General features: G+C 32.2%; 1 protein-coding gene across 1 annotated transcript in view; it reads right to left on the reverse strand.

Moving 5' to 3' along the window:
* Nucleotides 1–393: 393 nt before the first annotated feature.
* LOC129799397 (probable phospholipid-transporting ATPase IA) overlaps nt 394–25,191 on the reverse strand; it is a 48,621-nt gene continuing 23,823 nt past the window's right edge. Inside the window, exons 7-17 of the mRNA XM_055843242.1 lie at nt 21,191–21,847; nt 17,210–17,646; nt 16,904–17,101; nt 16,675–16,833; nt 12,878–13,014; nt 12,487–12,796; nt 9,071–9,189; nt 8,863–8,997; nt 8,673–8,771; nt 7,660–7,751; nt 394–5,774 (exon numbers count right to left, since the gene is read on the reverse strand). Coding sequence (XP_055699217.1) covers nt 5,677–5,774; nt 7,660–7,751; nt 8,673–8,771; nt 8,863–8,997; nt 9,071–9,189; nt 12,487–12,796; nt 12,878–13,014; nt 16,675–16,833; nt 16,904–17,101; nt 17,210–17,646; nt 21,191–21,847 — 2,441 coding nt within the window. The 3' untranslated portion in view covers nt 394–5,676. The remainder of the gene's footprint in view (nt 5,775–7,659; nt 7,752–8,672; nt 8,772–8,862; nt 8,998–9,070; nt 9,190–12,486; nt 12,797–12,877; nt 13,015–16,674; nt 16,834–16,903; nt 17,102–17,209; nt 17,647–21,190; nt 21,848–25,191) is intronic.

Here is a 25,191-nt window from a genome sequence, read left to right on the forward strand (position 1 = left end):
CAATGTTAGGAGGGAAATTAATAGACTTTATTTGGGGGAACTAACCAACCGCGTTTGCACTCTTTATTCACCAATGGCTGAATGACCATATCCGCCTCTTTGTCTTCTCCTGGAATAGATCATCTGATGATGACTCTTTCCCGCTATTTCTACTTCCCGCTTAAAACCCGACTGCTCAACTTTCATTACACATTTCCTCATGGATATAACACTAGTCACAACTTAATTCAGATAAATTGTTTTGTCTTTCTGAATTGCATTATGTTAAAGTCTAGCTTCCCTTATAAATATATACGAAAATAGCGCTTTTAATGTAATCCCAGCACAATGTAGCCCCACTTCCTCCTACAATCCAAAATATTTAATATAGATAGAAGAAAAAACAAAAATAAATCCAAAAATAAACAAATCACAAGATTTTAATACAAACTAAAAAAATCATTTCTTCAAAACAAATCAGAAACTTCCATGAGAAATTTCCTTTAAATGCTGTATAATATTTTCACAATGAGACAGTTACAATATTTGGCCATCTAAACTGATAACATGAATAGTTACTATACATTTTTGTTTTTTTTTGTCTCCTACAACATTATCCATTCATTGATTAATGAGTTATGAATAATTTCACAAATTATACAAATGTTATGACCAAAATATATTATAGATTTCTATAAGATCATGCAACAGGAGGTGGGAATTTTCACAATTACGCCACATCCTATTCAGTGTTGCTCTCTATTTCACCAATATTGCACAAAAAATATTCTTCTTCAAAAATTTCTTCTCTGTTCTGTTCTACGATAAAACTTTCAAAATAGGATTTTTTTCTCATTTGCATGATGTGTCACAAGAATCACATTATATTTTTTTTGCATGATCTACTTTCAAGGAACAGATATTTTCTTGATTGATATTGGTAATTGGAATAATAGTGTTTTTTTTTTTCCTGAAAATATTCCATAAACTTTGTATTGTAAAGACTGTATCGAAAATTAACCAACAGAATGTTAGAAAATTATAAGTATATCAATTGTTTAAAATTAAGCACAAGAAATAAGATTTACCTTTATAAATATAACAATTTCTTGTACTGTACTTTAACAAGTTATTCGATATTTTTTAAACTACATATTCTTCTCTATTTTGTAGGGGAATGTTGGCATGGTTCGTCCAGAGTGAACCTTCAAACGATGCGAATTTTCTTTTTGTTTGCAAAGAGCTGACTTACCATTTCTTATCTCGTCTCAAGATCTTAATAATTATCTATTTTATGGCTAAGAAATGACGAACTAGCTTTTTGCAAACCAAGAGAAAATTTGCGTTGTTTGAAGGTTCACTCTGTGCGAACCATGCCAACATTCCCCTACAGAATTGTAATTTTTTATTATCGAAAATCTGAAGTTTCGAGTTCTTTTTTAACATCACGCTGTTTTTCCGTCTGTTCGGTCTGTCCGTACGGTTGTTGCTAGCTCTAGAGGACAAAACAATTATAGATAGAGATTTGGGATCTTCGGCGGACCCCCTCATAAGTCGACCCTGGGGCCATTAACGTGCTCCTCATGTCTTCTCCATCCCCCCAAAACCGTGTTTTTTTAAGATTGCTCGAAAACGCGTCGTGCGATTTTATTTATTTTTGGATATGTTTTAGAGATTACCCAGGCGGACATTTCGTCCTTAGACGAAAATACCTCATTTGAATCATTCCTAGTTTTTCAAGGTCAATGGTTAAAAATACACTAGAGAGCGCATTTATCAAGCGAATGCGATCATGTTTGGACTTATTGGAAAGGTCTTGGAACTTCCTATCAAACTAAACCGGTTCCAATCGGTTTTGGATCGGTAATGAACCGGTTCATAACCGATAAATAATTTTTATACGAAATTCAATTAATTTACTCCTACGGGAAATATTTTGAATGATTTATAAATTGGTTGAAATCGGTTGTGAACCGGTAATGAACCGGTTATTTACCGATAAGTAATTTTTGTTTGAATATAATTTTTATTACTCTTTAAACTATTTAGTGGAATCTATTTAGTGATTTATGAATCGATTTAAATCGGTTGAGTACCGGTAAGCGGTAAATGATGCGAAAGTACTTTTGAGGTATAGCATCTAAATCACGAGTTCGCTTTGAAACCCCTTTTATGCAAAAAAATCAATCAAAAATACATTAGACTGTCACTCAATCGGTTCTTTTTCAATCGGGCGCAAAATTTTGTTTACAATTTTTCTCGTTTGATTTTAAAGCAAATTTGTTCAAATTCGCTGTAGTTCCTCTTGTTTCATCGTGATTCATTATATTTAAGTGCTTTTTGCGGAATTTACAATGATTTTGATGCCCAAATCTCTCGATAATTTGGATGACATTTTGCCCCATATGCACCATGGAGAGAGAGTTTACTGTATCTAGAAAAGCGCGTAATTTTGCAATTTTAAAATCGTGCGATCTTTTCATTTTCATGTAAAAAATTCGCGATTTCTGCATTTTCCTGTCACGTAGAAGGTCTTAAGCCCCTTTAAAGAGCACCACTTTATTTTTGGTGGTCTCAGTGCCAAAAGCAAGAGCGTTATGAGCAGATTATAAGAATTTTGGTTCTATAATACCTTACTTAACCCATTCAGTCAATGTACCGGAAATACTAGAGATAGAATGCTCATATCCCCCCTCCCCGTTTATGCGTTCCCTATCACCCAAAAATAGGCAAAAATGAGGTTTTTCTAATTTTGCAAAAAATTGGCCCTGACGATTTCGTTCATTTTTGGATATGTTTCGGAGGTAGTGCAGCTGAACATTTCGTCCTTAGACACCTTATCACCGGAAAATTAGCCATCTTGTTTTGGGATTAGTTTCCTATAGATTAATAGGATTAATAGATGAATTTTTTGAAAAGAAAAAAAATATCTATTATGGGGGCGCGAGGAGCCGGTGTCAAACACACGTCTTAGTGGACACAAAATTTAAATTCTGTGCATTATTTTATTACAAACTCTATTGCTTTAGATGGAGTAACTATCCAAGAAAACAAATTGGCAATTAGAATTCAAATCAGGAAGGTGGAAAGAGACCAAGCAAATATTTTGCATGACCTTCCGCGAATCGAGAAAAGAACAACAAAATGTATTCCCATCTCTGTTGGGCTATTTTTCCCAAGTAATTGAAGGACTAAAGTTACTAAAAATCCATTCCCGACAGCAATTCGGATGAAAACTGCCTAGGAATAAATCATCTAAAATCAATCAATTTGCGTATGATGTATAATACCATGGTAAGGAATGGGTTAAAGTATTTTACAAGACCGTATTAAAAAAAATTTTTTTCGACCTGTTTTTCGAAGCCATCAAATCAATCATTGAAATATATTTCGACAGTCACTTCTATACATGTTTTCGTCTATTGTTGTTTAATCAATTAGATATATCGATAACTTTCAGATCGCTCAATTTATTGTGTAAAGGCGCATAGAAGCATTTGCGATTTTTTTTAAATTTGCAATGCGATAGCATTATTGCGCAATGGCTGGAAAGGTGTAAGTGGTTATCGTTAGAATACGATAGTAGACTTGCGAAACCCTATGGTGGAAGTTGAAAAAAATGCATCATCGCCAGCCTTAAGGGTGATGAGATGCCAGAAGACAACAGATGAATTGCTCAATTTCCAGTTGAGAAATTCGGGTTTTTCTAAGAAAAAGGTAGTACGATCCTTTATTTAGATATTTGAATGGTCACCAGAGGTAAATTACCACCGCTTGAGTTAGTTCGAGCTGTTGTTGTCAAAATGAATGCCAACGTGTTATCATAAAATCGTTATGGAAAGAGCTACAAAGCCGTGGGTATGAAATCATTTCTATAAAAAGGAGTGGACGTTCCAACTAAGACCTGGCCCTGCTATATAAATCACGCAGCTCTAAAGATTGGCTAATAAGAGAATCAATAATCTTAAGAAAACCCTTTATATTCAATCAACTTGCATCCCTGAGGATCACGTACCTGGATACCCAGATAAGTTTCTCGGACATTTTAATTGGTTTTATTTTGTCTTTTTAAAATATTAAAGCTTTTCAAATAATTCTCGGTGATCCTTTTTTTGTTTGTTAAAGTTGTTCATGTAGCTTGGCAACAGGATTATAAGGTCAATTTGGAGTTAATTAATAAATAACTCACGTAAATATTAAAATAATTTTGAACTTTTCTTTTTTGATCCCAATAAAATTAATACCGCTTAGAGTATTAGGAAGTCGAAATCAAAAATCGTATTACACAATACATTTTATAACAATTCATCTGTTTTATCTGTTTAATTTTCGATACAGTCTTTTAAAATTACCTTTCGCTTTGTAATTTTTTAATGTTATGATTTCTCCTTTCATTAGTAAAAACTTTAAAAGATAGATTGTGTTACGAACAATTGTTAAGACTTTTCTTCATTCTGTTAAGAGTAGTTCCTTAATCGTTAACTGTTTAATTGTTGTTTAGTTAGAACAAAACTAATATTCGAAAAGGTCACTCTTAAATTCATAAATATACTTTTTTTTCTAATTTAAAGATAGACACTTCTAAGAAAACTTTTATGTCTAAAATTCAATTTAATTTCATTCTTCCTAAAGTGATAAAATTTGATTTCTTTTCGTTTAAAGTGCATCGAATTCCATTACAAATTTCCGTGAATTTGTTAAAATCGTAAAAGTGTAATAGACGGAAAAGAGTAAATTTTCTTTAAGGGCACTTGACTCCCAATGCCGAAAAATCACACACAGTCCTCCTAAGAAGTGTTCTTGTCTTTTTTTTTTTACTAAATGTCTAATTTTATTTAATTTTAATGCAACTAATTGCAGAAGAATCACTGAAAATTTTTATTATTTTTTCTCTGTCTTTTGATGAACGGATTGTGTTCGTAAAAGTGATAGAGTTCAAATAAAAATTAATTCTTGGAAAATTTGTTTGACTAGTAATTCGTGCTGATTTTTTTTACTTATATTTTAATCTTTTATAAGTATAGTAATTTTTGTTTTCCTCACAACATTTAAAATTTATATTTAAACATTCAATTTTTACATAACTTTTTTTCTACCTATTCAGATCTATCATTGTCCAGAGTCCAAATATATAGACAGACAGTAACGTATCATGGAGTTCTTTTTTTATTATGTAAACACTTGGTTTTTATTTATGTAAATATTATGTAAATTTAAAGGCTGATTTCAATGTCCTCTCGAATTACTTTATCTTGGTCTGAATCTCATTGGATTTTCTTATGATATTTTTTTTTGGCATTTTATAGAAGCAAGGTATTATACATATTATAAACCTTGCTAGAAAATTAATATTTTATCAAGAAACAGTTAGTAATTCATATTGAAAATCCACTGTTAGATAATCAAAATGGAATTTTAAAACAGTTCCTCAACAATATTCTTCTTTCAATATGATTTGTCGTGCACTTTAAGCATCATAAACTCAAAGGTATTCAACAACAAAATGCTCTTGATAATATCGTTCATCTGCAATATATTCTACTGTGAATTATTTGTAAAATTGTATCGTGGCACTGGTAAGACAATTGAATCTCTTAATGAGTAGTGCTCATCAACATTCTATATTGGCATTTGAACAATCTTGTAGTTAAGACAAAAACATACCAAAAATCCATGTTGCTCTTAGCAAATCTCATTTCAATTTCCCTCCGGTTTGGGCAAATTTGTGTCATAGGCCCGGATAATATCCGTCTGAGTCACAGATCCACCCTCTTCTTGTGAAAATGCATATCCATCTGAAAGGAAAACGCAAACATATTTTATTAGACATCATAGTTCATCATAACCGATTTGAACTGAATAAATCAGTCAAAAAGTCGCATAAAATAACTTAGGTCCATAACCCATTCACTGAGATAAAAAGAAGGTGCGATTAACTTTTTTTCCTCATAATTTTAACACTTTTCAGGTGTAAAAATATATCAACATTTTTAATTTTAATTTTACACCCTTTTAAGGGTAAAATTAACATGAAAAAGGGTAACTTTAACCCCTAATACACCTAAAAAGGGTAATATTTACACCGATTTCGGATCAATACTGCAGGGTAAAATAAACATTTCCGGAATGTTATTTTAACTTTTTCGGATTTCTCTCAGTGTTGGAACCGAAATTGCTACTGCTCTCTCTGTGAGGCAGTAAGGGACGCAAAAGGGGATGTTTGAGACGCATTTTTTCTCGCATAATTTGCATTATTGGAGCACGTTAATTAATTTTAAATACTAAATTAAAATTATTTCTAATAAAAATAAAAATGTTTAATCTTTTATTTCATCCTTAGAAATTAATATCAATTTTATTTGTACAGTAGAGTCATCAATCATCATCATCAAATTCCGCAGGCGAGTAAATTTTCTTGCGAATTTAATTTGAACTCATTGACGGATTCCTGTTTGATTTTACGACAACTGCGCGGCACATGTTCTTTCCTTATTTCTCTGAATAAGCTCTCTCCTTGCCTGTTCTGGAGAACTTGTGAGTATTGTAAAGGATATTGCTCGAGAAATTTTCGAGAAAATAGTTTTTAACGGGATTGAGCAAAGGTCGAATATCCTCTGGAGAAGAAATTATTGATTCCCAAGACATTGATGGTTTAATTGTCTCTGTAGACAACTGCTCAACTGATAAAGTTTGCACAAGAGGGAGATATCCAGTAGAAACTGGGCATTACTTTCAATTTTGTCAATAAAAATTGAACGCCACCTACACTGAGAAAAAAACGGGGTGAGATTGCCTTTTTTTCCTCATAACTTTAACACTTTTTATAGGTAAAACAATATATCAACATTTTTAAATGTTAATTTTACACCTTTTTAAGGGTAAAAATAACATAAAAAAGGGTAACTTTAACCACTAATACATCTAAAAAGCATAATATTTACACCGACTTCGGATCAATACTGCAAGGTAAAATTACCATTTCCGGAATGTTATTTTAACTTTTTCGGATTTCGCTCAGTTATCCAGGTTATCAAGCGAATGGGGTCGTATTTGGGCTCGTTGGAACGGTTTTGGAATTTACAATGAAACTGAACGAATTCCAATCGGTTCTGCATCGGTTATGAACCGATTCATAACCGATAACTAATTTTTATTCGAAATTAAATTATAGACTAAAATTGACTTAGACTAAAATACCTTAGAATCATTCCTAATAACGGTTTTTCAAGGTCAAAGAATAAAAAGACACTAGAGAGCGCATTTATCAAGCGAATGGGGTCATATTTGGGTCATTGGAAAGGTCTTGGAATTTCCGACAAAACTGAGCCGGTTCAAATCGGTTGTGAACCGGTAATGAACAGGTTCATAACCGATAAATAATTTTTATGCGAAATTCAATTAAATTACTCCTGAGGTGTATTTTGGGAAATATTTTGAGTGATTTATAAGTCGGTTCAAATCGGTTGTGAACCGGTTATTTACCGATGCCGATAAGTAATTTTTGTTCGAATATAATTTTTATTACTCTTCAAACTATTTTGTGGAATCTATTGAGTGATTTATGAATCGATTCAAATCGGTTGACTACCGGTAAACGGTAAATCATGCAAAAGTAACTTTTGAGTACGTTTTGCCACCCTTTTTTAAAATTTATAAAAGACAGATAAAAAAGTCACTTACGAGAAAGCTCCAATTCCATGTTGACTCTGGTATTTGATCGACGACTGAAGACATTTCTCACATTTCTCAGCAATCTTGCTGTTTCTGTTAATCTGGAAGAAGGTCAAGTTCAATGAGATGCATTTCGTGTTGGAAAAAATATTTGAGGCAATAAAAAAAGTAAAAAATTCACTGTGGTAATTGATTTTATTCTGAAAATAAGTAATAACAATTCAAAACAAAAATGAAATAAATAAATAAGTGGCTAAAGTAACTAATAAATATTGATTAAAAATTATTGCAAAAACTAAGGACAAACACACTTTGAGATGGTGAAAGCTATATATATTGCTTTTAAATTGGAATATAGAGAGCAACATATTTCAACCAAAACAACAGAACCAATAATCTTCACTATAAGAACTCTCACAATCACCAACTAACCCATATTATTCCTCTTTTCTTCTTTACTATTATTTCACATAATTTATTTTTAATTCTCTACTAAACTCATTCCAAATGCATGTTTATTTTTTTCATTGTTAAAAATAAATTCAAAATATTCACTAAATGAATTAACCAGTTCATTCTCTGTGATAAGTAAAATAAAAAAAAAAACAAAAGAAAAAAGAATTATGAAAGAAAAACGAAACACCCTGGTGCATGGTGATTTGAATAAGCTTCTGAAGAGATTCTTCATCAATTTATAGGATTTATTAATTACCATAAATATGCATAATGGAGATTAACTGGGTTGGTTATGTTTTGGAAAAAGAAAAGCGTCCCATCGTACCCCAAATTCCCCTATAACTAAATGGGTAAAAGCATATTTGTTCATCACAAAAGAGATTCTCATATTTCACACACAGAAAAGAAATTCTTTTAGGCATTTTGTTTTTAGTTGTTTTTTCAAACATCATTAAAGCATCATCTTCGGCATTTTAAGTTGATTGTCAAATGCATTTTATACATTTTCTTTTTTTTTCATTTTCAATCTTATCTTTCTCTTTTTTCTTAAAGTAAAATCAACTTACGAAGTTCGTGGTTCTTTTATCACATGACTCGGATCATATTTCTTAATTTCCGACTCTCGTATAGCATCAGATACTGATTTAAATAAGGTACATTGAATGCTGAAATATCACAGAATCATAATTAGAATATTATAAGGGAAAGAAAATTAGGTGCGTGAGTGAAATATAAAAAAAAAAGTTAGATACAAACATTTTGACAACAACATCCAAGAGTATGGCGGTTGTGGGGACCAAAAACAGCCCGAACCAGAATACCGGTGATGATAGCACTAGTTTATCCATACCCACAAACACTGCACCCACTGGAATTGTCGGCCAAATATTGCTGCAATTTTAACAGCAATTAATATAATTGTGGCAACCTTCAAAAGAGAAAAAAGCTACAAAATATCACTTACCTATAGACAAACATACAGAAGAACCACAGAATAATTGATCCCCATATAGCACAATGAGTAAGCCAAGTCCATGAATTGGAAATTAGACCGGCTTTTAAACAAACCGTAACCACAACATACTGCAAGAAAAATAATTAACATTGAATTATTAAGTCGTTGACTTCACCACTTCACACTGCAATATTCGCTGCAGCAGATTATGCAGTATTGTGTTAAAAATTGTAAGTAAAATTTGAAATTTGGTCAGAACAAAGCAAATCTGTTAATTATGGATCCGGTACACCTTTTAGATCAGTAAAATTTCATGAAGTCCAAATTCGAATCCCTTTCTTTCTCACATGTTTTGCATACGTCTTTCTCATTCTTTCGCACTCTTCTTCTTCTCTTAAACATCACTCCAAATTCAATTCAGCTCAATCGAATTTGGTATGCGAAAGAAAGAGATAGTCATATGCAAAACATGTGAAAAAGAAAGGGTTTCGAATTTCTACTTCATGAAATTTTCCTGATCTAAAAGGTGTGCCAGAGTCATTACGGATCCGGCACACCTTTTAGATCAGTAAAATTTCATGAAGTCGAAATTTGAATCCCTCTCTTTCTCACGTGCTTTGTATATGTCTATCTCTCTTTCACACTCTTCTTCTTCTTCTTTTAAACATCACTTCAAATTCAATTTAGCTCAATCGAATTTAGATTGCAAAAGAATGAGATACACATATGCAAAGCATGTGAGAAGGAAAGTGATGTGAATTTTGATTTCATGAAATTTTCCTAATCTAAAAGGTGTACCGGAGCCATTGAAAATGGTTTTGATTTTTGATTAATAAAATAGTAAATTTGACTAGTAAAAAATCCAAACTGGTCAGTTAATAGCTACGGCACACCTTTTAGATCTGGAAAATTTCATGAAATCAAAATTCATCTCTTTCTTTCTAAAAACATATTGCATATGTCTATCTCATTCTATCGCACTCTTCTTTTAACATTACAACAAATTCAATTTAGTTCAATCGAATTTGGAATGCGAAAGAATGAGACAGACATATGGAAAACGTGTGAGAAAAAAAGGGATTTCAATTTTGATTTCCTGAATTTTTCTGATCTAAAAGGTGTGCCAGAGCCATTAATAACTTAAAACAAGAAGTAGAAATTCAATTTGGTCAGTAATGGCTCCGGCACACTTTTTAGATCAGGAAAATTCCTTGAAGTCGAACTTCATATTCCTTTATTTCTCACACGCTTTGTATATGTCTATCTCATTCTTTTGCAAAATGTGATAAATCTATGCGAAACGCGGGAGAAAGACAGGAATGTGAATGATTTCATGAAATTTTCTTGATCTAAAGGATGTGTTCGAGCGGTAATAAATAATTTTGTCAGCAAAAATCAGATCCTATCAATTTTGAATAAAAATCGATTTTGGTCTCAAGTGCCTTGCATATCCATCCTACACTCAAAATTAGATTGAATTAAATTAAATTCGTTGTGACGCTCATAAGAAGAAGAAGAGTGCGAATGCGGAAATGTAGTACAGCTATTTGCAAAACTTCTGAGAAAAAAAGGATATAGATTTTAATTTCATGAAATTCGACTTTTAAGCCTCTGTCACACTTTTTAGCCCGGTATAATTTCATGAAATCAAAATTTGCGTCCCTTTTTTTCTTAACAGATTTGCATAAGTCTATCCTACTCTTTCGCTCTCAAAATTGGACTGAATTAAATTTAATTTGTTATGGCTTCGGCACATCTTTTAGATCAGGAAAATTTCATGAAATCAAAATTCACATCCTTTTCTTTCTCACACGTTTGGCATATATCTGTATCATTCTTTCGCTCTCCAAATTCAATTGAACTAATTTGAATTTGTTGTGATGATTAAAGGAAGAAGAAGAATGTGGAAAAGTGAGATAGACATATGCAAAGCATGTAAGAAAGAAAGGATTCGAATTTCGATTTCGTGAAATTTTCTTGATTTAAAAGGTGCGCCTGAGCCATTATGATTTTCAAAAGAAGAAGAAGAGTCCGAAAAAGTTGGATAGACATATGCAAAAGCAAAGCTTTTAAGAAAGAAAGGAATGTGAATTTCGCTCACATGAAATTTTTTAAATTTAAAAGGTACAGCGGAGAAAAAATTGACCAAAATCAATTTTTTTACTAACCGAAATCGAATATTTTACAAAATCGAATTTCTTGTTGACCAAAATGATTTTTACGACTCCGCCATACCTTTAAAGGTTAGGAAAATCTCATAGAGTCAAAATTCATATCCCTTTCTTTTTTAAAAGGTTTGCATACGTCTTTCCTACTCTTCCGCACTCTTCTTCTTCTTCTTTTGAACATCACACCTAATTAAAATTAGTTCAGTTCAATTTTGAAACCGGAAGAGGGGGACATCCTTATGCAAAACTTGTGAGAAAAAAAGGGATGAGAATTTTGAGTTCATGAAATTATACCGATCTAAAAGGTGTGGCTAAGGCATTACCAATCAAAATCAATTTTTACTGAGAAAATATGGAAAATTATAGTTTTTTAAATGACCAAACAAATTTTGTTGTATTGCACTTATTTTTCAATATTATTAAACCTATTTTTTACTGATCAAATGTTTTTTTATTGGCCGTAAGTTATTTTTAGCAATTTTACTGGTAATTTCATTTCTTTTTTATATTTCAAACCAAATAAGATTTTTAACATGTCCTTTTTCAATTATTTAAACAATTGAATACTTTACTGGGCGTTTTCCCAGAATACTGACCCTAAACATTTATTCCCTTCTATTTCTTGGTGGAAATGGAAGAAGCATGCAAATATTTAGTATTGCTACGCTTCCTCTGAAGCCACGCCCACTTTTGTTAATATAGCATACAAGCGTTAGAAATTCCCGACATATTGAAAAATTTGACCAGTGATCCAATTTCTGATTTACTTGGGCGATATTGTAGCATTCTCTAATACTGAAAATTTGTCAATTTCAATTTTTTTGTCATAACTTCTTAAGGCGGTGTAGCTTAAAATTATTTATGGGCGGAGCTTATTAAAATATCCTTAATAGTCCTACACTGAGAAAAAAGAGGGTGCGATTAACTTTTCTCCCTCATAACTTTAACACTTTTTAGGTGCAAAAATATATCAACATTTTTTAATGTTAATTTTACACCTTATTAAGGGTAAAATTAACATGAAAAAGGGTACCTTTAACCCCTAATACACCTAAAAAGGGTAATATTTACACTGATTTCGGATCAATAATGCAGGGTAAAATTAACATTTCCGGAATGTTATTTTAACTTTTTCGGATTTCTCCCAGTGTAATAGTGCGAATATAATCATAATTATTGAAAACTGTTCCAGGAAAGTGAAGTACTGCTATTATTTCTTAAAAGAAAAAACAAAAAAAGATTATAAAGAGTTCTTACCGTGTAGACCATATTTCCTAATACCAGGAATCCTCCATTGTGCCCATTCTTCCAGACATTTTCATAATTGTAGGAAAACATTGGCATCCAGTACAAAAAGATGGAGTGGAGTACAGCATTGCCAATCCATATCCAGAAGACACGAACATTGAGAAGTTGGGCATTTTGGGATGTATACAGTGCTGGATATTTTATCATTATCTCCGCAGAACACACTTTGTCGAAAATTCCCATTGCAAATGGAGGAAGGGCTGTGAAGACAACATTGTAGAGACCAATAGTCCAACGTTCAAACAGGATTTGTCCTGACCTTTAGAACAAAATATAAAACATACCAATAGATATCGTGCAAAGTAAAATCAATTGTAAAAAGAATATGTAAAAAGCTCACCATCCTGAATAGATTGCAAACCACAGTTCGATGACATAGAGACATACATTTTTGTAGAAGCTGTACAAAATCAACTTGCACATTCGACTGTAGTTCCATGCACCATGAACCAGAAGCAGACGCACGAGGTATCGAAACTATAGAAAGTTTTTGCTTGGTTAGTGTTATTTCTCGTTACAAAAACCCTGAGTATTGATTATAAGAAAATAATAATAAAAAAAAACTGTAGATTGCATTTTCTACAATCTTTAATATAAATTTAAAATTTTTCTGTGCCAAAATCTATAAATTACTTTATTATTGCTAACGATCTTCTTAAAAAAAAAGATTGCGGCCGTCGCCGTCTTAATATTACTGGTCAGTTCCCACGAAAAATTTTTCTCGAACTGTTTATTTTTAGAGTTTTTCAATTTTATTATTATCTTCTTTTATATATTTTACAGCTAATAATTAAAAAAAAAAGTTCACTGATAAAATGCGACTAAATTACTCTCAACAGAGAAAAAAATAATAATAAAAAATCGTATAATAAATTACGTATGATGCTTGACTTGTGAAACTCTGCACCCACTCCTTCATTTATCATTACCAAACACACCGTCATCCCATTTCCAACACCCTTCATGACCAGTCTCAGTCGCCAACATTGAAAAAGATTTGCACGCATCGCAAAACAAACGGGGTGGAATCCATATAAATCAATCATAAAGAAAGTGAATAAAGAAATGCGTTGTAAAATGGAAATAAAACTCGAGTTTTTAACATAGTTCGTATTAAATTAATTCTAGTGCGAACTACAGGAAGAAAGTCGAACTTTCATTACGACTATAAAATTTACAATAGAACTTTTAGGATCATAAAACCAATGATAAGCCCAGATTATCTTATGGTAACTTAGATTCTTTACAGGCAACTTCGTAGTGCTTCTGTCTCAGGGGGTACGTGAAAATTTGATTGTGAGTTGAATTTTGGATTCCGATTTAAAAGTATTCCGAGGTCGTATGTAAAGAATATCAAATACCATAATACGAGTTTCAGACTGACTGTTTGCCCAGTTCCCGAAGGAGCCTATAGTCAAGTGTGCTAGTCCGGGCACTTCGCTATCTGGATCGTTTATGACTAATGCTCAACGCACAATAACTTTTGTTTTGTAAACATGTTTTTGACATTTCAATGAGAGTGAGTGAGATCTAGATCTAGTCATCTCGCTTACTCTCATAGGAAATTTTGAAAACATATTTACAAACAAAAGTTATTGTGCGTCGGGCATAATCCACTTAAAATAATATTTTTATTTTTATTTTCGTAATATAGTTACTACAGTAATATAATATTACTATATTCAGGTTTGAGAAAAAGCAAAAATAATATTTTTATCTATTAACCCTCTAACGGGTTAGACCGCCTCCAGGCGGTCTTCACAAAAATCACATTTACAGCGACAATAAAGGTTTTATTTATTTAAAAGTGCTATAGTGTCCTCGGTTATAGTCTTATAAACATCTCTTGAAAGTTTGAACTCATTTTGACTCTTCGTTTTGTTGCTATTCCCAGTTTTGTGTGACAGGTCAGAGAAAAAGCAACAAAAAATATTTGTGCAAAAAAACTCATTTCCAATTTCCATAAAAATACCGATTTAAAGTTATCTGACTAAAATAAATTTATTTTTTACTGAAAGATATGTCGTTCTACTTCGTATATTTTATTTAAAAAATTTGAAAAAACTAAAAATGTGAATTTTAGAAGCAAAAAGAGTTTCAAAAAATTTTTATATTTTCTCACCTAGCGCCTAAACTAAAAGAGATAATGAAGAATGGATGGTTTTTTCGACTTTATTGGATCATAATTATCCTAGAAAACATTGTTTTTCTAAGAGCAAACGAGTAAACTAGTCGTTTGGAAAATTTTGTGCTTTTTTACCTTTAAGGACGATTGGGTCATATATGACCCATAGTTTTCCAGGACTCCTAGGGATGGTAAAATTTCTTTTTGACCGTAAATCTCTTATTTTTAGGCTAAAATATCGAGGGAAACTTGATTTCGTTGATTTCGCTCAGCGGAAAGCTTCTCGTCCTTAAAGGGTTAAATTGGTATTTTTTTTAAATAAAATACACAAAGTAGAATGACATATATTTCAGTAAAAAATAAATTTATATTAGTCAGATAACTTTAAATCGGTATTTTTATGGAAATTGGAAAAGAGTTTTTTGCACAAATATTTTTGTTGCCTTTTCTCTGACATGTCGCACAAAACTCGGGATAGCAACTAAACAAAGAGTCAAAATGAGTTCAAACTTTCAAAAGATGTTAGTAAGACTATTATCAAGGACACTATAGCACTTTTAAATAAATAAAAAATTTTTATCGCAGTAAATGTGATTTCTGTTAAGACCGTCTTGAGACGGTCTTACCTGATAGAGAGAGTTAGTACATTTTAAAATGAATAAAAATATAGATACGGCTTTGAGTAATATTTCGGACACCTTGATTCTCATAGATCCTTGCCCTTCCGGAATGCTTCCAAAGACTTTTTCCCATCATGTTGTTCGTTGAAGCGACGTTTTTTGCATTGTATAATCTCTAGAGTACGGAAAAAAACTAAAAATTCAAGGAGATTTGAAGAACAAAAGATGTGGCCGAAATTGCAAGCTGTCCGAAATTTGGTACAGTTATCCTACTGAGTGAGATTAAATACTCGACTAGAACTGTATTTTCCAGAACGGCAATTGCAATCCATTGTAGCAGTATGTTCTCAAAGACGATACAAAAGAAAAATAGGACGATAGCTCCTCGAGTCCTTGATATTTTCCCCATTTTTCGGTAATTACGTTACATGGGTCAAAAAGGCGAATATGTACACTATATTTTCTATTTTTTTTAAACATAATAAAAAATAATTTAAACTCTTCGATATAGTCATAATATTTAAATGTTTAAATGTTGTATTTTTGTATACTCAAGAGATTGATTTAAATATATTTTTTTAACATGTTAAATTTTTTTACAGGTGCTGTGTTTTATTCTTTTTGACCTATAACAATCTTTAACATATATTTGCTCTAATACAAATTTAAAATTTAATTCGCTTGATTTGGCTTCCAACGACTTTATGTTTGACCTGAAACAAGTAACAATTCGTCCATGGAAAGCATATATTGTTGAATAAAGAAGCAATAATTCTGCTGTAGAGGTATATTTTGCAGAACTTTCAGAAACACGCTTCAGCAATGGATTAATTTTTGGAATCATTTATTAAACTAAGTGAATTGCAGCAATAATAGGGGATCATTTAGCAGAATAAAATCAGTTATGCACTGAGAAAAAAAAGAGGGTGCGATTAACATTTTTCCTCAGAAATTTAACACATTTCAGGTGTAAAAATATATCAATATTTTTAATGTTAATTTTACACCTTTTTAAGGGTAAAATTAACATGAAAAAGGGTAACTTTAACCCCTAATACACCTAAAAAGGGTAATATTTACACCGATTTCGGATCAATACTGCAGGGTAAAATTAACATTTCCGGAATGTTATTTTAACTTTTTCGGATTTCTCTCAGTGTGGATATTTTCCCATTTCCTTCACGGAATTTTCGTTCAATCTGCATAAATGCACAAAATATCAACAGATGCTTTAGAGCTAAATGAAGTACAGGAAGTACATTTTCTAAATATTTCATTTCCATAATTTAGTTAAAAATAGTTTTAATACTATTAATAAATTCTTTCAAAAGTTATGCAATTGTACATTTTTTAGTCTACACAAAGGGACAAATTAGACAATGAATAATTTACCTGTGCTATTGAATAATCTGATGCACAAGCGGCCTGAAGTCCCTCAACACCCGAAATACCGACACCAACGTGCGCTTTCTGAATCATCGCAACGTCATTGGCACCATCTCCTATGGCCAGCGTCACATTGTTAGTATTTGACGCCACCAAATCAACAACCTGCGACATAAATAAGTTGATGTCACCTAAGTATTTACACACACTATTATTACATATTTTAGAAAATTACCTCAGCCTTTTGCATTGGTGACACACGACAGCAAATAACGACACGACAGGAAATGCACAAGTCAAGAAAATCGCGTCGTAAATCGCAACTTACGGCATATTTTAGTGTCTGACCATCGATAATTAGTGCTACGTTGTTTTCCTTTCGCAATTGCTCACCAAAATCCGCACTATGACGTCCTATGCATTCTCTTGTATTCTATAAAAGTATCAAGGCAAAAGAAAATTCATGGTTCAAGTGTATTGGAAATAATTCATCAACAAGAACGTAATGGAACAGGTGCTATAATAGAAAATTGTCACTCACATCCAAACTATCTTCATTTAAAATGATCAAATCCATTGCGTGACTGAGTAATTTGCAAGAATATCCAATGTTGATGGCTGTCTCCTGTTTGTCCCCAGTCAACACCCATATATTGATTTCCGCTTTCAATAGACTCGCTATCGTTTCAGGTACACCATCCTGCAGTTTGTCCTCAATGGCTGTGGCACCAATAAGCTTCAAATTGATCTCAATCAAATTTGCTGCATCATCAACCTTCTTCTCTCGATTCTGTATCGACGTTATGGCTTTATGGTATGTTGCTTTCCAATCATTGTACACTTCTTCGTCAATTGTTGCCACAGCACAGCACAGTGTCCTGAGACCTTCTGTGGCAAAATCCTCCAGATGCCTCAGGGTCACCTCTCGGAATGGTTGATCATCTTGAGCTAGACGCTCATAAATCACTGTGTCCGCTCCTGAAAATCATATTTCAGGGTCACATAAATTGCGCCTTTAGCGTCTTTTCAGACCAAATGCTAAGAGTTATCGATTTTGGGTTTTCGATGACCCCTCTCTAGACGGGATTTTTTTAAATTTATTCTTTCTCTATCTGTTCTTTTTGTTCCAAAACGTTGTTGTACATTTAAAAAAAATAAACTCACGATTTATTTGCATTCTGAGATCCCTAGAGGAACTGTACCTAATTTCGGACATGTTGCATTTAAGCCCCAAAGTCCTAAGTTTATAAAAATTAATAATATTTTTAATACAAATTGATATTTTTGTAACTTCTTTTTCAGGTGTGTTGTTTAGAACCTTTGAGTATTTCATCATCTTTGTTTTCTCTAAAATTATCCTAATAATATTTAAAATTGAATAAAAATATCGATAGGGTAAGTGCACAAAATTCCGGCCAGCTTGCAATTCCGGCCACTTTTTTGTTCCTCAAATCTCCATTAATTTTTAATTTTTGCGCATTTTAGAGATTAAACAAAGCAAAAAATAACAAAAAAAGTCGCTTCGGCAAATGAGATGACGTGAAAAAGACATTGGAAGAATTCCGGAACGGCAAGGAACTATGAGAATGAAGGTGGCCGAAATAGACCATTAAAGCTATGTCTATATTTTTATTCATTTTAAAATGTATTAAGAATGATTTTAGAGAAAATAAAGAAAATAAGGCACTCAATGGGTCAAGTGGTAGAGCACTCGCTCTATGATGCAAGTGCCCCGGGTTCGAATCCTCTCCAGGTCACCAGGAATTTTTCTGACGTTAAAGGTGTTCGGATTGCATCCAGTGAGCTTCACTGCACTTGATTTCATAGGGAATGGGACTGACAACCTCATCCCGTACAAGGAAAAATAATAATAATGTCTATAAATCCCCTTGCGGGAAGGCCTTGTTCCTTCATGGAATGTTGTGTCAGTATTATTATTATTATTATTATAAAGACAATAAACTGTGTACAATGTTCGAAGGAACATTCTTTAAGAAGAAGTAATAAATAATTCAATTTTTATTAAAAATTTAACATTTCTAACTTGAGCCCTTGGCGTTTGTATGCAACTATTCCGAAATTTGGCACACTTACCCTAATGCTTTGTATATTATAACGGACACCACTTTTATTGGAGTTCTTTGTTCTTTTAGAACACTTTCAATGATTTTTCTTGCAGAATCTCATTCGTTAAAGCGATGTTCGTTTTGTTTGTTTAACTACGAATACATAAATTTTTGGGAAATAAAAGATGTGTCCGATTTTGGAAGCTGTCCGAAATTTGGCATAGTCCTCGTATAGGTATTACTGCTCGAATTCTACAGAAAGAGCAGTAGGGTAAATTAACCCTTTAAGGACAATTGGAACACCGGTGTCCCATAAAGAAAATAATTTTTCTTGACTACCTGAAGTTCCTTTTTTTCCTATGTTTGTACGTTATTACAAAGTAGAAAGTTGGAGGAATCTAGGATATTTTTTGCAAGTCACCAGCGATTTGCTATAATATCGCCAAATATTTAAGCTCAAAGATAACGAATTTTTAATTCTTATATTGAAAAATGATTTTAATTATTTTTTATACTTTGGAAAAAGAAACTACAATACTCTTACATATTTTTGATTAGACTGAAAATTATTATTCCTTAGGATTGTCAGAAAAATTACCTAAATTTTTGGGCTAGTTTTGTTTCTATCGCTCGTAGAAGTAAAAAATACATCGAATCAGAATCTGTTGGATTTTCCAAAGTCAGATATTAGACGTTTCAGTGATTTTGTTTATCGGTTAAATTTTTGTTGATTTTCGGTCCGTGAAAAGCGTCTCGTCGTTAAAGGGTTAAGCTAATTCAAAACCTACTTCAAAAGGAAATTTTTCGCTACTCCAAATGGAAACTTCACTGTTTTCATGATAAAGACAGTACTAAATTGCTCTATTTATATATTTTCTATACCTCAGTTTCATTATCTAGTTAATAAAGCTCTAAATAAAGCGAAAATCCATTCATATTCACAAATTTTAATTTGTTAATTTCTCAGAAAAATTAAAAGTGTACCTTTTCACCATCGAATTTTTCATAGATCGACCATGTTTTCCAATGAAAAACACAATGAGGTGACTGTTGTTTATTCGTTTTGTTTAACATTTATGTCATATTTCTGGCTAATTTTAGTCAAATCAAGTGCTAAACTTTATTGTTAATGGTACGTGAAGTTTTTAAAAGAAATAATTACCTATTTCCTGAACAAAAAGGGTTTTTCTGAAGTGTCTGCAAATGCTTCAATGGGAAACCCCGGAAATATGATTTTTTTTTGGAGAGATTTTCTTATTGTTTTAGATGGGAAAGGAGAAAAGACCAGGAATAAGAACAAATCCTGCGCTCAAGAGCAACTCAACAAGGTTTTGGAGGCCTTACGTCGCGGTTTCACTTACACTGTTTGTCTCCAATTAGAAACTTTCCCTTGTCTCCATTTGGATTAATTTGTTTCCAATAGAAGCATTTTACACTCGCGTATTTTTCTTGTATTTAAGAAGTCTTTAAAGTATATTTAAAGAATTTTCACTAAACTGTAAAAAGGTTCTCAAAAAAGGTTCAAACGTTAAAAAGGTTCTAGAGAGCGAATTTATCAATCGAATTTTATTAAATTGGTAATAATTTTTGTTCAAAACTTCCAGTTCTATTTGTTATCCTAGAGGGTAAACGATTAATGATATAGATAGCTATGATCTCTATTTCCCTTTATTTTCCCACCTAAATAATTTTAGGTCATCAAAAATATGACTTTTGTGACTATTTTGGAATGTTCGGTTTGATTAAAAAGATTTAATATTTAAAAGAATTTGACAAATTTGGATTTTTGACCCATTCGGGATTTTGACTTCCGATATTGCGACTGGCACTACTTTTTTTTCCCGAGAAACCAGAAAATTGCATTGCAAAACCTGAAAATTTCTATTTTAACATTGTAAAACCCGAGAAACCCATTCTTTGCATCGGGAAACTTGAGAAATAGTAAACCCTTAGCTGAAAAAATGGGTATGAGTTACCCCTTGACTGCCACTGTTTTTCGATATTTAAATGTTTTAGAGCTTAGCTGAGATGATTATTTCTTCGATAACTGTTAATGGTCTCAAACATTCCTTACAACTGGATTTCAAAGTCAAAGGTTAAGTCCCTTTAAAATTCATATTTCCAAATCAATTTTGATTTGATTTATTTGAAAAAAAAAAAAAGATTTTTAAGCTTTTAAAGAGATAATTTTTTAAAGCTAGAAGGAAAGGGAGGATTAAACAATATATTTCTTGTGAGAAATCCAGTCAAGATATGAGCTTTACTAAACCAAAAGTCGATATCCCTTACCGTTTACTATTCATAATATAGCAAATATCCTGCAGGTATATTTTTCCGGATAATTTTTATTATCTAAATGAGTACCTAATTCGCACTCCCATTATATTCAGAGATTTCTCTGATAATGAGCACCCAATTTAAATCCAACATATCCCACATTTTGTATCCCCACTCACCTTTGCAGTACAACTTAATTTCTCCCTTTGGTGTCCTCACAATCACCGACATCCTCTTCCGTGTCGACGTAAATTCCAACACATTAAGCACCTCATAACTCTCTCGCCATCCCAGAGCACTGATTTCCACATGTGTCGGTGTTCTTGTCTCAAAGACATACCCAAATGACTTGGCCCCATATACAAGTGCCCTCTCATCAGGACTTGCAGCATGATATCCCACAGTTCCATCATCTCGCTTTTCCGGAATCACCGTATGACAAACAGCCAATAGTGTGAGAAATTCTGCAATCATTGGTGCTGTTGGATGGTTATTGAGTAAATTCTGAACCAATCCCGAATGTTCAGGCTCGTTGACACGTTCATAGACAAATTTTCCCACACAACACTTTTTAAATTCCATCACATTTCTCGTTAATGTACCCGTCTTATCAGAGAAAATGTACTTCACCATGCCCAATTCCTCATTCAGATTCGACGTTCGTGCCATAGCTGGAGTATTGGATTCCTCATGGTACATTTCAATGTCAAAATTGATAAAGATTGCCTGCAAGAATCTCACCAATTCCAATGTTACTTGCAGGGAGATGGGTATTAAATTATTGTACAAAATTATAAATGTTAGTAAGTTGTATCCAAAGTTTTTGCTTAGAACATCTGAAAAGCAACAAAAAAAATAGAAAAGTTTGAAAAATTATTGGCTGAATATCAAATGAGCTATTGATTGATTAAACATTATTTTTAATATTTCATGTATGATTATGCTTCAGGGTAGTCTGATAGGAAACTATTTTTAACATTTACTATTAATTTCAACAAATGAAAAATTGATATTAAAGGCGTGCTCTGCTCGTGGAAAACTGCTTCAATGTTCGAATAATAAAAAATTGATAAAAAAGCTCCTCCACAGAAATGTCTTTATGTGCTTCAATTCTAGAGTAAGCATAATTTCTTAAATTATATGTAATCCGAGTCATTTAATCAATTGTAATTCAACGACAGAGACTATGAACCTTCTTTATAGCTCTCCGCCACAGAAGATGCACTAATACGACTAATTTTGATAACACTTTGCAACAATTTTGAACTTCTGCTTTAAATGATTTACATTAAATCATAAATGTTTCTGTTTAATGATTTATGAAAATGCTTTTAATTTCAATTTTTCTTACAATCTAGGTTTGTTTTGCAATATACAATATGCAAATACAATAAGTTTTGCAGTTTTTGATATTCTGTGTTAATTGCTGAACACAAAATGAACCAATTGAATTTTTAATAAACTGAGAGAAATCCGAAAAAGTTAAAATAACATTCTGGAAATGTTTATTTTACCCTGCAGTATTTATCCGAAATAGGTGTAAATATTATGCTTTTTAGGTGTAATAGGGGTTACAGTTACCCTCTTTTATGTTTATTTTACCCTTAAAAAGGTGTAAAATTAACATTAAAAAATGTTGATATATTTTTACACCTAAAAAGTGTTAAGGTTATGAGAAAAGAAAGTTAATCGCACCCCGTTTTTGTCCTCAGTGTACGGAGAAATCTAAAGGCATTTGAATGACAGATCATTTTGTTCTAGAATCTATATGATTTTAATGATAAGGCTGATTTGCATTTAAAAATACGAGAAAAAAGCGCAATTTCATAGGTGCCCCACTTCCCCCTATGACCGATACAATTTTCGACATCGAATTTTCGAAGATCAAAATTAAACAATTTGCTTAAATTTTGATTTTTTGGAGAGATCTTAAAATTTACAACCCGGTTGCATCGAACTCAATCGGCAATGAATCATTAAAGTATAGGTACCCGTAAGACTTTTTTGTTCGAAATTCTTTATTTATTGGTTGTAAATATTTTTTCAATCTAAGGACTTAAGGGTATAAGATATCGACTTCCGGTCTTCGGTGCCTCTTCCTATAAGTCTCATCTCCTTCCAAATCCTCCAAAACAATGTTTTTGAGTTTTTTTAAACTCGACAACGGCTTTAGAGATTTCTTTTATTTCGGATATGTTTTGGGGTTAGGAAGAAATGGGGCACCTTTGAATGTGGCGCAGCTTTGAAATTGGGATTTATTTCTTATTTTTAAAAGGAATTGAGCCATATACCGAGGTAATTTAACTTCTCAATCTGTTTACACAGCTAAATTCTATCATGATGCCTCAAAGTTATTTAAAAATAGGTGAAAAACCCAATTTAAAAGCTGCTCCACATTCAAAGTTACCCCACTTTCCCCTAGTCTATGCAAATATTTCGTCCATAGACCCCCATGACTGAAAAAAATTTCAACATCGAATTTACGTGAGGCAAAGTCAACTCACTTTGCAGAGTATATTTTTCAACTGATTTGCTGAAATTTGGAAAGTAAACGGAAGTAAACTTTTTGGACAAAAAAAACACGCGAAAATATAATTCACGAAGAGCTCTATCTTGTGAGTTAAAGCATTCCGCTGAGATGGGACGCTTTGTGATCTCTTTTTTATTTTATTTAGAACAGAAGTAAATCGGTTTTAAACAAAAATGCTACTTTACTAATTTCTTGGGGACCTTTTTGTAATATAGGGGAGACTGGGGCAAAAAGTCACAAATCGGAAAATTCAATATCTTCCAAGGTAAAAAAGATAGCGACTCAATTTTTTTCCATAGATAGCCTCCATAGACCATCTTCAATGTTGTAAGTTTCTTAGAATTCGAACAAGGAATTTAGAAAATAAAAAATACCGAAATTTTTAGCCCTATTTTTGAAATATTTTCCTTGTAGAAGATAACAATTATTACCTACTTATTTTGCAAAATTGATGCACTGGTGAATATTTTCTAAATAATTTGGATTTTTTGAATACGAATCCGCTATCTATTTTAGAATTTCACAAAAGTTCTTTTCTCCAGAAATCCTTTTATTAAAAATGGCCACTTGGGGTAAAAAGTAATAAAACGCGGAGCAATTTCTAATGTCTCACGGCGAAAAGAAACGTCATTTCCATGTTTCGCTGCTTTTTGTTTGCATTGGTCAAGCGATTAGCAGTCTTTTGTGTGTTTTTTCTAAAATAGCTTGAAAAGCGCTTTTCTCGTTTTCTCACTTTTCTCGCAGAGAAAACGGTGTTTTACAAAGGTGTAGATGAATAAATTTTCTAAGAAAGTATGTCCTCTAGGTATTTTTTCAAATTTATGGAAGCCAGTAATAAAGCGAATCAAAATATGATAATACCTCATGTGTCTGGTACTATTTGCCACAGCATTTTTGAGAATTTTCACAAAATTATCTTTTAGAAATTGGCTCGATAAATGTATTTCCTTACAAAATAGAGGAAAATGACTTTCACCAAGTTGTAGAGCGGTAAATTTCCTATAAAACTGCGCTAATTAGAAATTTTTGAAGCGCTCGAGTAGCTTGTAAAAAAAATAAAATATCCGTTTTATGCCTTTTTGCCCCAGTCTCCCCTACTTCATTGAATTGGAAAATGAAGCTCTTCTTCCACATCAATGGTAGTTTCATTCAGTGTATGAAGTCGGTCTTACCAGAAATTTAGAGAAAATAATAACTGCAAATTGACTTGAAAAAAATTGTGAAGACGTTTGACCAAAGTTCACACCGAATGTGTATCCAAAACTATTGAGTCCTTATTCTCACCAATTTTGTCAATATACGTTTTCATATAGAAGAATAAAAGTTTTTGAGCATTTTTTAAGCACCTAAAAAATATTTTCTATTTTCTTGCATAATTTAATAAGGTAGAAATTTGTAACTTGAGGGTTTGAATTAGAATGTTGGAAGGTGTAAATAGACCAAATGAGGTGCATTACTTTTTACAACAATTTTTGGCAATATTGAACAGACGCAGTGTCAGAATGTTTTAGTTCTGACAAAAAGAGTACAATTAACATTTTTTATGTTGATTTTACACTTTTATGGGTCAAATTAACATGGAAAAGGTAACTTTAACACCTAATACACCTGAAAAGGGTAATATTTACACCGATTTCGGATCAATTCCGT

This window comes from Phlebotomus papatasi, chromosome 1 (assembly GCF_024763615.1).
Source record: "Phlebotomus papatasi isolate M1 chromosome 1, Ppap_2.1, whole genome shotgun sequence".
NCBI lineage: Eukaryota > Metazoa > Arthropoda > Insecta > Diptera > Psychodidae > Phlebotomus > Phlebotomus papatasi.